The sequence below is a fragment of the Podarcis pityusensis genome (assembly GCF_964106645.2).
Source record: "Podarcis pityusensis genome assembly, chromosome: 2".
In the NCBI taxonomy this organism is placed as follows: domain Eukaryota; kingdom Metazoa; phylum Chordata; class Lepidosauria; order Squamata; family Lacertidae; genus Podarcis; species Podarcis pityusensis.
The window spans coordinates 22,423,060-22,437,486 of NC_138029.1; the positions used below are offsets into that span (position 1 = coordinate 22,423,060).

At 43.8% G+C, this 14,427-nt stretch overlaps 1 protein-coding gene across 8 annotated transcripts in view; it reads left to right on the plus strand.

Annotated features, from left to right (window-relative positions):
* Positions 1–3,079: 3,079 nt before the first annotated feature.
* IKZF4 (IKAROS family zinc finger 4) overlaps positions 3,080–14,427 on the plus strand; it is an 86,978-nt gene continuing 75,630 nt past the window's right edge. For 4 of the 8 annotated variants that reach the window (XR_013982678.1, XM_080994654.1, XM_080994655.1 and 1 more), the window contains exon 1: positions 6,209–6,315. Coding sequence is in view for 6 of the 8 variants with exons in the window: in XM_080994654.1 (XP_080850780.1) it covers positions 6,313–6,315 (3 nt within the window). In the remaining 2 variants the exon portion in view is untranslated. Of the gene's footprint in view, positions 3,215–6,207; positions 6,316–14,427 lie in introns of those variants that run through there. The other 4 variants (XM_080994657.1, XM_080994656.1, XM_080994653.1 and 1 more) reach the window with 4 other exon arrangements.

Sequence of the window (14,427 nt, forward strand, 5' to 3'; positions counted from 1 at the left end):
TCTCTCTTCTTTTTGTTTCCACCTGTGTTATGTACATCTCTTCTTCCTTGCTGCAAGGTTATCTGCAGGTCCATCTCTTGCTCTGCTTTTGAACTTCATTCAGACATAAAAGCTCGGGATAAATTAACAATGCTGGCATTTGAGAATTCCACGCCCAATGGGAACCACCTGTAATCTGAAACACTCTTTAATTTGAGGTACATCCGCTTAATTTCAGGGGAACTTGTCTTCAGTCTGCAGTGTGTATTCTTATTAGTTTAATCTATACTCTGCTCTTGCGACAGGCCCCAGTTATGGAAACCACAGCCATAATTATATAATTATTGGGGGTGCTGTAGCACTACATTTCCTGCATCACCAGGGGATTGGACTAGATTATATCTTAACGACCCGTCCCCCTTTCTGATTCCATAAAAATTGGTATATGTACTTTGGTAACTGCTTGAGTGGGATTCATCTAAAGATGAATGGGAGCTCCCTGCGCAAGGACTTGCAATGGAGCCTTCTCCCCTCTCCCCCCTGAAATTGGCTTGGGGGTATCATGAGGGGCGATTGTTTCCATCTGGCATGCTGAAATGCTTGCACAGAAGGAATGTTCAGCATAGTGCAATGTCACACTGGCTCTATTAGGTGTATGTCAGTTGGCAGATTGCTTATAACTTAATTAATTTACATTTCCTCTCAACTACAGTATTAAATTTGTCAGCTGACCCCATTGGGGTCTCATTTGCAGGGATCCGCTTTCTGATCTTATTCTTGTCTGGACAATCTGATGTTTGCTTCTCACAACGGCGAGTTAGATGCCACTAGGATGCAGCCAGGGCATGATGAGGACAATAGCCAGCTTCCTTATTTACTCCCCCAGTAACTGGTATTCAGTAGCATACCAGTGGTAGAAGTCAGCTGGTTCTTTGACAAGGTTGTAGTGGGCCTGCCCAGGATCTAGTGGCATATCAAGGGTGAGAGGGTAGCCTTGAATGCAACACAGGGCTGGAATCCAGTGACTCTAACCTGATTTAGATTGTTGCTGACAACCTCAAGTCTAGTCAGCAAGCTTGCAGCAACGCAAAAGCCTCAACTTGAGCAGTGCTGAGCTAAACATAAAATCGGATGGAACATAACGCTACTGAATAAAGTTTCCTAGTGGGCTCTTGCAAGGGGAGCTGGGTAAGTGTTGAAGTAGATGATGAGGCGATTGCTTCTGCTCAGAACATTTCCCACCCCCCATAAGGACAAATTTTGCAGGTTTGTGCCTATGGATTAATTATAATGAAAATAATAATGATTGCCTAAGTAAATGAGGGGTGGTATGCCACAATTTGAGGACAATGGTGATTTTGTTCCCTGACCAGCATTATTAGATGGTGTTTGATGTGCATCTTGCATCCAGATCAAAGAGATTCTCGGAGCCAAAGGTAATTTGGTTCATGTCAGCACGGATTCTCTGTCCTATTTACATGTGGGATAAAGGGCTTTAATTAGCTAATTCGTCAGCTGCAAGCTCAAAAGAGGACCACATTAGCACACGCAGGGTGAAAACAACCAAATTTAATGTGTTCCTCAGACAATGCTGCCAGCTTCAAAGAGAATTTTAAATTAAAATCAACTGGACGGGAAATGACAATTTGAAAACTATTATCAGCCTTAGGATGAAGAAGTGCTTCATCCTCCCCCCCCCAAAAAAACCCCCATGAAGCAGTTCCATCCTGTGCGTTACATATAGGGGAACCCACAGTCCCTGTGGCAGCAGGAGGAATTATAGGTCTCTTGCAAGCTAGCTATAACCAGTAATTTGTGCTGGAAGCTAGAGCCACAGGAAACCCTATGCCTCTTCATCAGCATCACCATTAATAATAATAAATAACTGCTGGTTACTTAAGCCGTTGTGCCTTTGTGTGTTTGTTTGGGGGGGTCTGTTCTTAGACTGTGTCAAAATGTAAAACGGAAATAACGGGACACGCGAAGATGCTGGAGACCTACAGTTCATCTAAGCAACCACCTCCCTTGGCAAGTGTAAGGAAGGACTAGGCTAGGTCCTGCCTAATTTATCCCCACTGGTTTGCTCCAGTACTTTATTTTGTTACTAAGGGTATATATAATCCTATGCCTGCTTGCTGGGCGGTTCCAAATAAATCCCACTGAAACTTCCCAGGCTTTGGGTCGTTAAGGGTGAAGCTGCAAGCGTACTTACGTCTGAGCGAAAACTGGTAGGATAGAGAGAGAGAGAGAGAGTACGTAATAAAGGCAGACCGTTTATTCGTTACACTAAAAAGAAATATTATGAAAGAAAATCGGCAAGGACGTTCCCACGCGCGTCGGAAACAAATCGGTCGTCCCTGCTGGTTGTGAAACACGCAAACACACACGCATGCAACATATCAGTTCCTTCGGCACCTCTAGAACCATTATCGCGATTTGCAATGACTGGAATTGGGGAAACGGCAGGACCCGCCTCGAACTGTCACGTTGCATTAATCGCTGGCTGGCGACCGGGGGGCAGATGCAAGGCTAATAATTGCTGTTAATTTAAGATGCAAGGCTAATTGCTGTTAATTTAAGATTGGGGAGCAACTTGAGGGGGTCCCCCGATCGGCGAATATTCGGACTCCCAGACAGACACGCCCCGACACCCCCCCCCCCCCAGTATCTCCCCTTCGCCAGCGCTCTGAGCCGATGTTCTCGGCGTTCAGCTTGTGCCCCCTGCTCCCTCTCCTCCTGAGACCGCCATCGATACGCCCGGCGTTCGGATCGTCCCTACTTCTATCCAGGCGTCTCCGTGCTCGGCCTGCTTCCCTCCTCGCCGCCGCCTCCCCCAGCGACGACCCTTCCCCCCCCATCAGTTCCCGTATCGACACGCTCGGCTCTCTACCCACTCCCCCTTGCCTAGCCTCTAAAGCCTTCGCTCGATGCGCTCGACGCGCTCCCTCTCCCACCACCCCCTGACGGAATGATGATGCCCTGGGCGCTTTCTTTGACCACCACTCGAGCCTCTCGACGCTCATCTCCCCGCGCCTGTCGCCTAGCAGAGGGACCGGAAGTGGCTCGGGGAGGGGAGGGGGGCTCGGTCCCTCCTCAGGTGAAGGCGCTGTGGATGGAGCCGCCGTCGCGGAGCCATTGAGCCCCCCTCCAGCGCCCCCCACCCCCCTCCCAGCGGCTGGGCCGGGGGGGCCCTCCCCACGGCGAGGCGGCTGGGTCTGGAGCCCCCCCGAGTCAGGTGAGGAAAGAGAGGGGCGGGCGGGCGGACGGGGGCCGGGAGGGAACAACGAGCAAAGCGGGGCTGAGGCGGGAGGTGTCTCTGGAAGTGGGGAGTCGGATAGCGGAGGGTGAGGCAAGGCGAGGGGGAAGGAGTTGGGGTGAAGGCGCCGAGGGCTCCGAGGGGAGCGAGGAGATTCCTCTGTGGGCAGAGGGGGAAAGTGTGCGGCGCTCTGTCAGGAGCAGCTCTGTGCGAGAAGAGGTGGTAACTAAGGAACAGCTGGCTGCAGGGAGAGAGGCGCAAACTTGGGCTGCGCCTTTGCAGGAGCTAATAATAGAGGCTTTTCAAGAAGGGCCCGGCGAGGAAGTCGAGCCCCTGGGCTAGGAGCACTTAGAAGTTCAGCTGCGTCCTGAGTGGCGGGGACTGACTGGAGGCGGTTGTTTCGGGATGGTGTCTGCCATACGGGTTGGAGAAGAAGTGGGACGCAAGGAAGGAGAGGTACCTGTCACTTCAGGGCAGTGTTACTCTGAACATGCTGGAAACAGCAACGAAATGCAGGCTCTTGTCTTGTGCCAGGCTATGGATTTGAATCCCATCATTCAGGTTTTGAATAGGTTTGGCTCCGCATTGCGCGTGCATCTGTTTTTTATCCACGCACATGGTCCTGGCCACACACACACACACACACACACACAGGTTGTGAGTGTTGTATTCTGATGGGCTGCCATGAAGTCTTTAGCAAAAGGTACTTTTCTCCCTGGGAGAAAAGTACAGCGTTGTACAGCGTTGAGTGTAGTTGCCTCCTCTAATGCATCCCTTATTATGCATCAGTAATCGAAGGTGAAGGAGGAATTGATAGATTTGGGAGCATGCTTGTTTACTGTACTCTTCTGACTGCATACTTCTTGCAGAGAAGAATCTGAATGAAGACTTAGAAGCCTGGTTATCTGTGGTTACCTCTGAAAGGAAACAAACCTTCTCTTGATGATAAGCTTTGCTAGTAGCCTGGTTAGTCTAAATTCCAATCACTTCCCATTTCCAGCTCTTGCTAAATTAAACTTTTAATATTTCCCTTGTGCAATGAGACTAGTATATTTTTTCCTGGGTGGTTGTATGTGTGAGAGAGCAAGAGAAAAGTAACAGGAATGTGAGTATCTCCCCTAAAAATGCAGTCTAAAACTGAAACAAAAAACACTCCTTTGCTTGGGGAAATGTGGAAACTTTTAGGCTTATAGTATGAAAAGATCATTTTCACTGTTTTGCTTTAGTTGAGTTTCTTCTACACTAATATATCAGGATTTACATTTTTGGAGTACTGTTTTCTTTATTCAAACCACCATAGTATCATGCTAAGAGAAATACTGGTAAGCTGTAATGGGCATCATGTTCTGGAAATGAAGGACTGAATTCCAGCTTGCCTAGCTCCCAAATTTGGCTGCTTTTGCATCTGCAATGAATAGAGGAGGTGTGGAGTTTGAGAAGGTGGAACTATACTTAAGACAGCTGGGTGTGCTAGAGTAGGACAATTTGTTCCACATGCTCTCTTCTCTGTGTGTATGAGGTTCCTTAAAAATATAGTTGGAGTTTTATTAAGTATGACACAGTTGTGCAAGAGTTTCTGACATTTTCAGTGTGATATTAACAAGGTTATGTTGGAAAGGTGTCTGCCATGCTTTTCCTGGCATGCATTTGGATTATCAGCCTTAATTTTCTATTGCTTCTTTATATTTATGAAGTGGCAAATTCTCTAAATAGCCAGTGTTTGTTGGGAGATGTGTAATGTTGAGTTATTGGATCCCACCTAGCAGAGTCTCAGAACCAAGCTGACTCTCATTGTCATGAATGCAACAATATACACCTGAAAGCGTTATTCATGGGGCAAAATGTTCTTTCCAAGTCAGTTGAGGCTCATCAGATAAAGGCAGGACTTCATTCATTCTCTAGCATATGTTTAATGCTGCTAGACATGTATCAGGCCAGTGAATCTTAAGAAGGTTTCAAGTTTCTTAGTTTGGTGCATTTAAGTCACATGAGCTGGCACCGGCTTTGTGGATAGGCTTTTTATCCCCAAACTGGTTGTTAGGTTTCAAGACGAACTTCTCTGCTGACTTATTCAAATGGTGTAAAGTGCAGGGGTAGCCCAGGCGAACTGTGCATTAGAAACCATGCCACTTTCTAAGCCATGGTAGTTCCTTTGTCTAAAAGGAACAATGTTCTTGTTGCCCACTTCAAGATGCTAGTGTTTCATATTTGTTCTTAACTATCACAGTGTATTGTGTAAACTCATCTCACTGAGTTTCTTTGACAATCAAATGTGGACATTACTTGTTACTGCAAGACTTTATGATAAGCTTTGGGATTCTCTCTGTCAGGTCTATTCTTCCGGTCTTATATGTGGCTAATTCTTAGTAAATCCCACTGTTTTTAAATGACTCACTTCCAAGGTTAGAGCTTGCAGTCATGCATACAAAGAACTATGATGCTTAGCATTTATATAATGAGATTGTTCTAAATCATTCACATACGTTAACTTGTTATCCGTACAACAACCATGTAGGGTAGGGACAGTGTGATTATTGTATTAGCAATTGTAAGGCTGAGAGAAAATAGCTTGCCTCAGGCAACCTATTTAGTTCATGGCAAAGGAGGGATTTGAACCAGACACATCCTGATTCCTAGTTCATTCTCCAAGCTGCTATGCTACACCGGTTCTCCATGGACTACTTCGTTGCTAACAACCATGTGAAACCATAACACTTCCTCTGCTATTGTATTCTAGGCTTATCTAAGGTGAAAGCTTTGTTTCTTATGAATAGTACTGATTATGCTTTGACAAGTTAAAAATCTGTAATCACGATAAATGGATGGTGTGGCCTTTGCCACCACACCTTGAAGGCAGGCTGTTGAGCAGCAGAAGAAAGTGGCCTTTTCTCTTGTATTTCAGCTTCCTGTTTTAAAATGGTTTGGACTGTATGTGCTTCAACAACCACTTCCAACCTTGTTTCCTTTTTGTGGTCTCAAGATCACCCCAGGACGTTTTGTCAGAACCTCCCTCAGACTGAATAGCCTACCAGTATGGCAAAAAATCATAGAGAACTATTCCTGGTACCTGCTCTTTAATGGTAAGAGTTGTTTAGATCTGCCTCAGCCATTAACATTATGTAGCAAACTTCTTATTTAGTCTTTTGGTGGCCTGGACTAAGGCTACATAGGGCAGACTTGACCATGAAGGTGAGTCTTTCAGTTGCCTCTTATTCTTTTCACACTATTTAGCAATGTTGTTGTATTACTCTAGTTCATAGGAGAAGGTAAGCTTAAAAAGTGGAACAGGGAACTGTCATAGATCCAAGCAAAAGCTCAGCAAGACTTTTGACTCAAGTTAGTTGTAGCCTCCTGACGTTTTTCTTTTACTGAGAAGATCAGCCAAATGATTAATTTTCCTGTTTGGATCAGACTCCTTGACTGAAATCCCTTGTCCCAGAAGTTATTCCTGTTAGTTTATCTGGATGCATATACAGCTCACCTTGGAGACTCAGAGTGGGTTGTGTCTCAAAATATCAAAAAATAAAATAGTGCAGAATCTTAAAATATCTAAAGCTTCTCATGTTTCCTATGCACAACCATGTTGACATGTATTCTTGCTATGACCCTGGCAAGCATTTACTTCAGGGAAGAGAAGTCTCAGGACTTGGGGCCTCCCTACCTGGTCTTGAGGGCTCCCCTCAGACTGTACCCGTCACTAGCACTGCTTCAAGCCCATCTCAGGTGTGTCCTTTAGTTGTTATAGTGGCTCTTGCTTGCTTAGATATGTAGAACCCTTTTTTTTTGCGTGGCTGGAGTGTAGCTTATTGTATACAAATAAGTCACATTTGTTGCTCCCCCAGTTTTGGGTCTGGCCATACTACTTTTGCTTCTAGACATGCCTATCACTGGTACATAGTCCTGGAGACAGAAATATGGTTCTCCACCCCTGCTTTACTAGAAGGGCTTTCCATAATGTGAGCACCATTCTTTCTATGCCCTTAGATCAAGTCTTTTTAAAGTCTCTTTTAAAGGTTAACTCAGCATACCTCTCTCATTTCTTGGGGTGACAAGACAGTACATATTGAACTAATTTGCATGTAATGTTAAACCATGGTTTATAAAACAAACCATGGTTTAATTTACACCAGCACTTTGCTCCTCCCCATTGCTGACTTTGCTCCATATGGGAGGAAACAAACTAGAGTCTGGCTTCTCACGACGTGAGAACCCAGCTACTGCAACCTTCTTTCATTCCAAAGAAGGACCAACTTTGGCTTCCACTTGCAGGGCTTTTGGAGTGGAATAAGCCTCTAGGAGTCTGGATTTACGCTTCACAAGCTAGACTCGTTTGTTGCATGCGAACTAGGCTATTGTATTGTACAGGAAACATTTTTCATCTTTCCAAAGCACTCTATAAGTATATGGCAGTTGCCAGCCTGACACCCTAGTGATCTGTGGGAGATAGCAAATGTTATATTTGGTGGTGGACTTTGCTCTGTGACTGTTGTTGGTTAGATCTCTATGACTCCACTTGTGGAATGAAAGTGGTTCACCACAGCTCTCTATATGTGTCGCCATTTATAGCTGATGGTAATAGTGCCTAGCAGTTAACCCTTTTCCCCAAGAGGGATACAAATTTCTTTTTGAAATTGATTTAGCCAGGGGAAGCCTGTACGTAATAGAATTATAGGGTCACAAGTATTTGGCCTTCCACCCTGCGAGATGGAGGTTATCTGAGTTCAGTTGCCGGGAGAGAGGCGTAAAGTGTCAGGGTGAGCTCTGTGGCAGGCAAGAGAGAGAAGCTGAGTTACTGTGGACCTTTTCAATCTGGAACGACTGTGTGCCTTTCATGAGCAACATTAGTTGGATTTCATTAGTACTTGTAAAAATATCAGTGTTCAGAAGTGGTATACACCTTTACTTTTAATGGTAAGCGCTACTCTGTCTTGGGTTGGTGGGCAAATGTTGGACTAACTTTTGTGACTCACTCCAGACATGTGCTGAAGAAGTAACTGTGTGGGGCTTTTTTGGTGTGTTCTTTTTAAAAAACTTGTGTCTTTGTAATACTGTATTGATGAGCACTCAAATAATTGCCCATATGATAATTAGTTTGTGATCGTAAATTGCACTGCACAGTTTCACAACGTTTTGTCTGCTGGAGGATTATTCCTATGTGATTACCATACAAATTTGATGAGCAAATTGTACTAACAGGAGAATTGTTTGCCCACATTCCTGGGGATGAAAATTCTCTTGAGCTGAAGTTTCTTTCCCCGAATTGCTGACATGGAATTCCCCTGTCCATCACCACTAGAGATTTGCCTGGGAATCCTCACAGGAACAATCCACTAGCTAATAAAATGTGGTACAGTGTTAGACCTTTCGATTCCAATGTCTGAAAAAGTTCATTGACTTCTGATTTATTATATACACTAGGGCGGAAAACAATCACCATTTCTTTTATGGCTACCTGCTACTCTCTCTTGGTCCCTTGTAAATCTACTCCTCATAATGTCTCTTCCCTATTTCTGTGGCAGAAGTTTTGGCTCCTAGGGGAGGTGAGGGTAGCATGGGAAATAGGGAAGGTCAGAAATTTTTCTGCCTCTTTCTGTTGCAATCTTTCTGAGAATTGTTCTGCAAAATCAAGTTGACAGGGAGCATGAATCTTCCTACATGAAGTAATACTGGTGTTTGGATCTTGGCGATGGTCCACAAGTCAATTATTATTGGCGGCATCTTCATCGCAAGTCTTTAACTTCCTTCAGAAGGACCGAAACATGTTGTCATATGCGCTTAGTTGTTTGAAAAAAGCAGCTCCCTGGTGGAAGCTGTTTGAGGGAATTTGTATGTAAATTTCTTCTACAGAACAAAATTAAAGTGCATTAGCCTGCAAAGATAGGCCTAAGGGAGATATCAAGAGTTCTGTTGGAATGAGCATGTAGGAAATGCTAAATTGAAATGTTAAATACTTTTAATATTAAAGTGTGGGAGTGTAGAAGATGCATAACCGTAAAACAAGCTGGTGGTGTGCTGATGGAGGAGCAGATACCCAGTGTGTGCTGCATCAGAAACATATTGTGAACCAGGGGGCCACTGCTCATACGCATTTCAAGTTTACAGTAATTAACACGGGAAAGATAAGCACGCAATTAGTAATGCTTAACTTTGCTTAGAATGCCTGCATCATTTTGCATTCCTACGGCTATGACCAGATCCCGTATAGCATAGATAAGTCTTGACTTCCGTCCAGCCAAACGGGTAACTAAAATGTTCAAAACTGATCCAGTTCTTTGAAATCATGAAACGGGCAGGGCTTTGGGAAGGTTTTCTTAATAATAATAATAATAATAATAATAAAATTATTTATACCCTGCCCTCCCCAAGCCAAGACCAGGCTCAAGGCAGCGAACAACCAATAATAAAAACAAGTTGTTTAAATACAATTTTAAAAACAAGATTAAAATATAACATTAAAACATTAGGATACAGGCTCTTCACAGGAGGAGAAAGGAAAAAGAAAGAGGGGGAGGGAATCAAACTGATTCTAAGCCAAAGGCCAGGTGGAACTACTCTGTCTTACAGGCCCTGCAGAAAGAAATCAGATCCTGCAGGGCCCTGGTCTCATGAGAAAGAGCGTTCCATCAGGCTGGAGCCAGTGTTGAGAAGGCCCTGGCTCTGGTTGAGGCTAATCTAACTTCCTTAGGGCCTGGGACCTCTAGGGTGTTGCTATTTATGGACCTTAAGGTCCTCCGTGGGGCATACCAGAAGAGGCGGACCCGTAGGTACGAGGGTCCTAGGCTGCGAAGGGCTTTGAAGGTCAAAACCAGCACCTTAAATCTGACCCTGTACTCCACCGGGAGCCAGTGCAGCTGGAAAAGCGCTGGGTGAATATGCTCCCATGGCAGAGACCCTGTGAGGAGCCTCGCTGCAGCATTCTGCACCCGCTGGAGTTACTGGGACAGCTTCAAGGGCAGCCCCGCATAGAGCAAATTACAGTAGTCAAGCCTGGAGGTGACCGTCGCATGGATCACTGTGGCCAGGTCTTAGCCCCTGTGTATTCATGCATGAGGCCTGCAAATATGTTTTAATGAAAGTTTGAGATTCTCAGCCTTCTGACTATTGCTCGTGGCTTGAGGCAGGTGGGAGACAGTAATAGTTTAGCATCTGATGCCTACTCCTGTACTAATGTGATCCTCCTCTGCAACTTCTGGGGAGCCTAAACATTAACTGTTGACCCACATAAACTTGAAATGCCCCCCCCGTGGTATGTGTGTTAATCAAAGATCTCCACGAAACCATTGACTCCCTCCCATCTTGTTTGCAAATGTGCTCCAAAACATTTGCAACCCAGCAGCCGCGAGAAAGATATGATGCTGTATAGGTTTTCCTTTTCTGATTGCTGTGTCTCCGTCTTGCCCCTTTGCACAGGCTTCCCCAGTTTTTCATGGAGTTTTCTCTGTGCCACCGCCAGAAGCCATTTAGTGTCAGCACACACACTGATCGCCAGGAAAACATTTTCTTTGGTGTTTAATGCGCTGCCAGTTTGATAGCTACATTAGCTTTTTGTTGTTTGTTTAAAAATACAAATGGGTTTCTTCCAGGCTGGCTTTTCAAATGTTTCAAACAATCCAGCCTCTTTCTCTTCCACCCCCCCTCCCTTCTTCCCCTTTGCTTCAAATGGTTGGTTCATCTGACTAACTTCTATTTGCAGCAAGAGTGGAAAACAAGTCTTTACAGAGGAAAATAAACGGCTGCTCATGGAAACAATGGGTTGGGGGAAAACAGTAAAGCCTTTATGGATCTTACTAAATCTTCCCTTAACTCTGTAAGCCTTATGGAGCTAATTGCTGGCTACTAGCAAATTTCGGGTGCTAGTCTTGCCAAATGTCCATCCATCCCCACCCCTTCTGTGAGATCCCTGGTTGGAGACTTATGATTGTCCAGTGTCTCTTAATGAGAATTGGGCACTTAAATGTTGCCTTCTTTTTTTTTTTTTTTTTTTTTTGCCTTGTTTGCTAATTACCTTGTCTTTCCATCACACTGGCTGGCAGCATACGATAGAGGTTGGGAAAGGGTTTCTTGCCCTTTCCCTGCCTTTTGGTTTTTAAAAAATACCCTCAATCTGTTTTGAGACCTGCATTATATGTTATATTCCAGGGCTAACCTACTAAAATAATTGCTCATTCCTGGACAGTTTCAGCATCTGAATCCAGCTGTGGAGTGCATTTTGCTCGCAGTGGAACATTTATTATCATTATGATTGAACTTTAGGGTGTGTGTATACACAAATATATGCTGGTTTAATAAATGGCAGGTGGCTATATGCAGCGCAAGAAGTGGGGCAAGATTGGATTGACAGACTTCCTTTGCGTTTGTTATATTTTCTTTATGTCTGTAACATGTGTTGTGGCTCCAAGTTCACCTTGTGGGTGAAGAACCCACTGTGACCTGCCTGAGAATGTCAGGTCTGTCTTCTCTTTAAGGCAGAACTAAACAAACAAAAAAGACTTGGTAAGAGTAAGCTGTTTTGAAGAAATGTCATGCGTAGAATTTTGTCTGTCATACTTACCCTGAAAACTGCAATTGCTGCATATCCATTATGTGCTACTGATACATTTTCTGATTTTTATTTTAGGGTTTTTTTTGGTGTTTGTATAATTTTTGTTACTCATGAGACCTGATAACATTGGATTTGTTGTAACAAAAAGAAACCCCTTGATGACCTATTCCAGGGGGTCAGCAAACTTTTTCACCAGGGGGGCGGTCCACTGTCCCTCAGACCTTGTCAGGGGCCGGACTATATTTTGAAGAAAAAAATGAACAAATTCCTATGCCCCACATGTAACCAAGTGATGCATTTTAAATAAAAGGACACATTCTACTCATGTAAAAACATGCTGATTCCCGGACCGTCTGCAGGCCGGAATTTGAAGGCGATTGGGCCGGATCCGGCCCCCAGGCCTTAGTTTGCCTACCCATGACTTATTCGCTTGAGCCCACAGTATGGGCTGGTTTCGTAACTCTGGTTGTTATTTGGAACAGCACAATATAAGGAAAGAGCCAACGTTGGAAAACTATAATAAAAGCATTGATTTTAAAGCAGGGTTAGAAACACAGATATATAAGCTAGGCGCCAAATGGCTTCTTAAACCAAGGTTACAGTCATCAAAACAGAATGTCTAGTTGCCATTTTTGGGCAATATGGCTCTAAACCCTTATTTTTCAAATGACGGACTGACTGTGACATCTGGCTAGTTCAGATGACCATCTTGAGCTAGGTTAAGAACTTTGAGAACTTAAAGAAGAAAAGTCACTGGATCCAGGGACAGTCTGCATACACACCCACACACCCACACTTATTTCTACCTGTTTTTCTTAATGGTGACATGGGCCATTCATAACGTAGGGATATTCGTCACAACTGTGAGCAGGACAGTGGGGTGAGTTAAGTGAAGACAAGCTACAACAATTAACTATAACGTTGTTCACAGCTCCTGCTCAGACTGCACAAAAAAGCTTTTTGGTTCCTGAAATTCATTCCAATTGTGCAGAAAAAATATAACTGATAGATCTCTACAGGATGGGGTATTAGTGTGTGAAAACAGTCAAGATCCAGTGATTCCCAGGCATGCATCTCCAGATGGTGGAGATGTCAAGCACCATCCTGATGCCCAGGCATCTTCACTTGGTCACAAGTGGAGAGGCTTGCTTGGTATTCTTATGGTTTTTTTGTTTGGTTTTTTTTTGTCATCGAAGACCTTTTTACTTGCCCAGGATTTTTAAATAGATTTACAGTGGTACCTCGGGTTAAGTACTTAATTCGTTCCGGAGGTCCGTTCTTAACCTTAAACTGTTCTTAACCTGAAGCACCACTTTAGCTAATGGGGCCTCCTGCTGCTGTCGCGCCGCCAGAGCATGATTTCTGTTCTCATCCTGAAGCAAAATTCTTAACCCGAGGTACTATTTCTGGGTTAGCGGAGTCTGTAACCTCAAGCGTCTGTAACCTCAAGCGTATGTAACCCGAGGTACCACTGTACTGATGGGCTGTAGTTGTAACATCCACATAGACTGTTTCTCTGTATGAATGTTCCTTTTGTCTTTTTTTTAAGAAATGTTTGTTTACTGAGGCTTTCAATTAAGTGTTGACAAAACAGATCATGTAAGAAAATGATAACATAAATATGCACATAAACTGAAACATAAATTAACCCCCAGATTCTTGTGATTTGATTGTTTTTAAATATGTTGATGGTTGCAGATTTTTATTTGAACTTCAGCTGAAACCTACAATCCTGCCTCACTGTTAAAAAAAAATCCTTATATAATGATTTTTATTCAGTTCTGCTCTGTAAGAATTTGTACATTACAGATTAATAGGACATTTTTGGTTAACACAGTGTTTCACATCAAATATATTACTTGAATATCTGGATTCAAATTAATATTGTTTGGTGAAATTCAGTCTCTTCTCTCCCCCACATCCCCCCAAATTCAGTCCGCGATGGCACTGCTGTTAACATCAGAGACCTCAGCAAAAATATATAGTAAACTGTCAGGTGCTAACCTTAAAGATCATTGTGCCTTTTTAGATAAAACAAGTTTGACAACTTGGGCAGCAAATCTTAATATTCCATGAGTACCTGACATTTCCCATCATCCTTGTGAAGACAATTAAACAAAGCCATTCATTGTTCAGAAATGATTCTTGGTCAAGTGTTGGATTAGGAAAAAATGAGAAAAGGGTTCCCAAAGGCACTTGAAGGCTTAGGTGATGTGCCTTGTTATACGACATCCAACATAACCATCATGATAGTGTCATACTATACATGTCTACTTAGAAGGAAGTCCCACTGAATACAGTGAGGCTAATTCTCAGACTAGTGGGTATAGGATTTTACCCACAAAGGCCTTGAGCCTGTGCCCACTTGTGAGTATGTTAGTTAGTTAGTTTCTAAAAAAACCAACAACACTTACATGCATAGAATCAAATGCAGGATTGAGGGTTTCTGATGACCTTTCAGGGCTTGTCCATATATGAACATTATTAAGCTACGTTTCCACAATTCCCCTGTTCGAATTAGACCAGAGTAGCCAGACGCGGCTTAGTTATGCTGGCCACATGACCCGGAAAAACTGTCCGCGGACAAACGTCGGCTCCCTCGACCAGTAAAGCAAGATGAGTGCCACAACCCCAGAGTCATTCACAACTG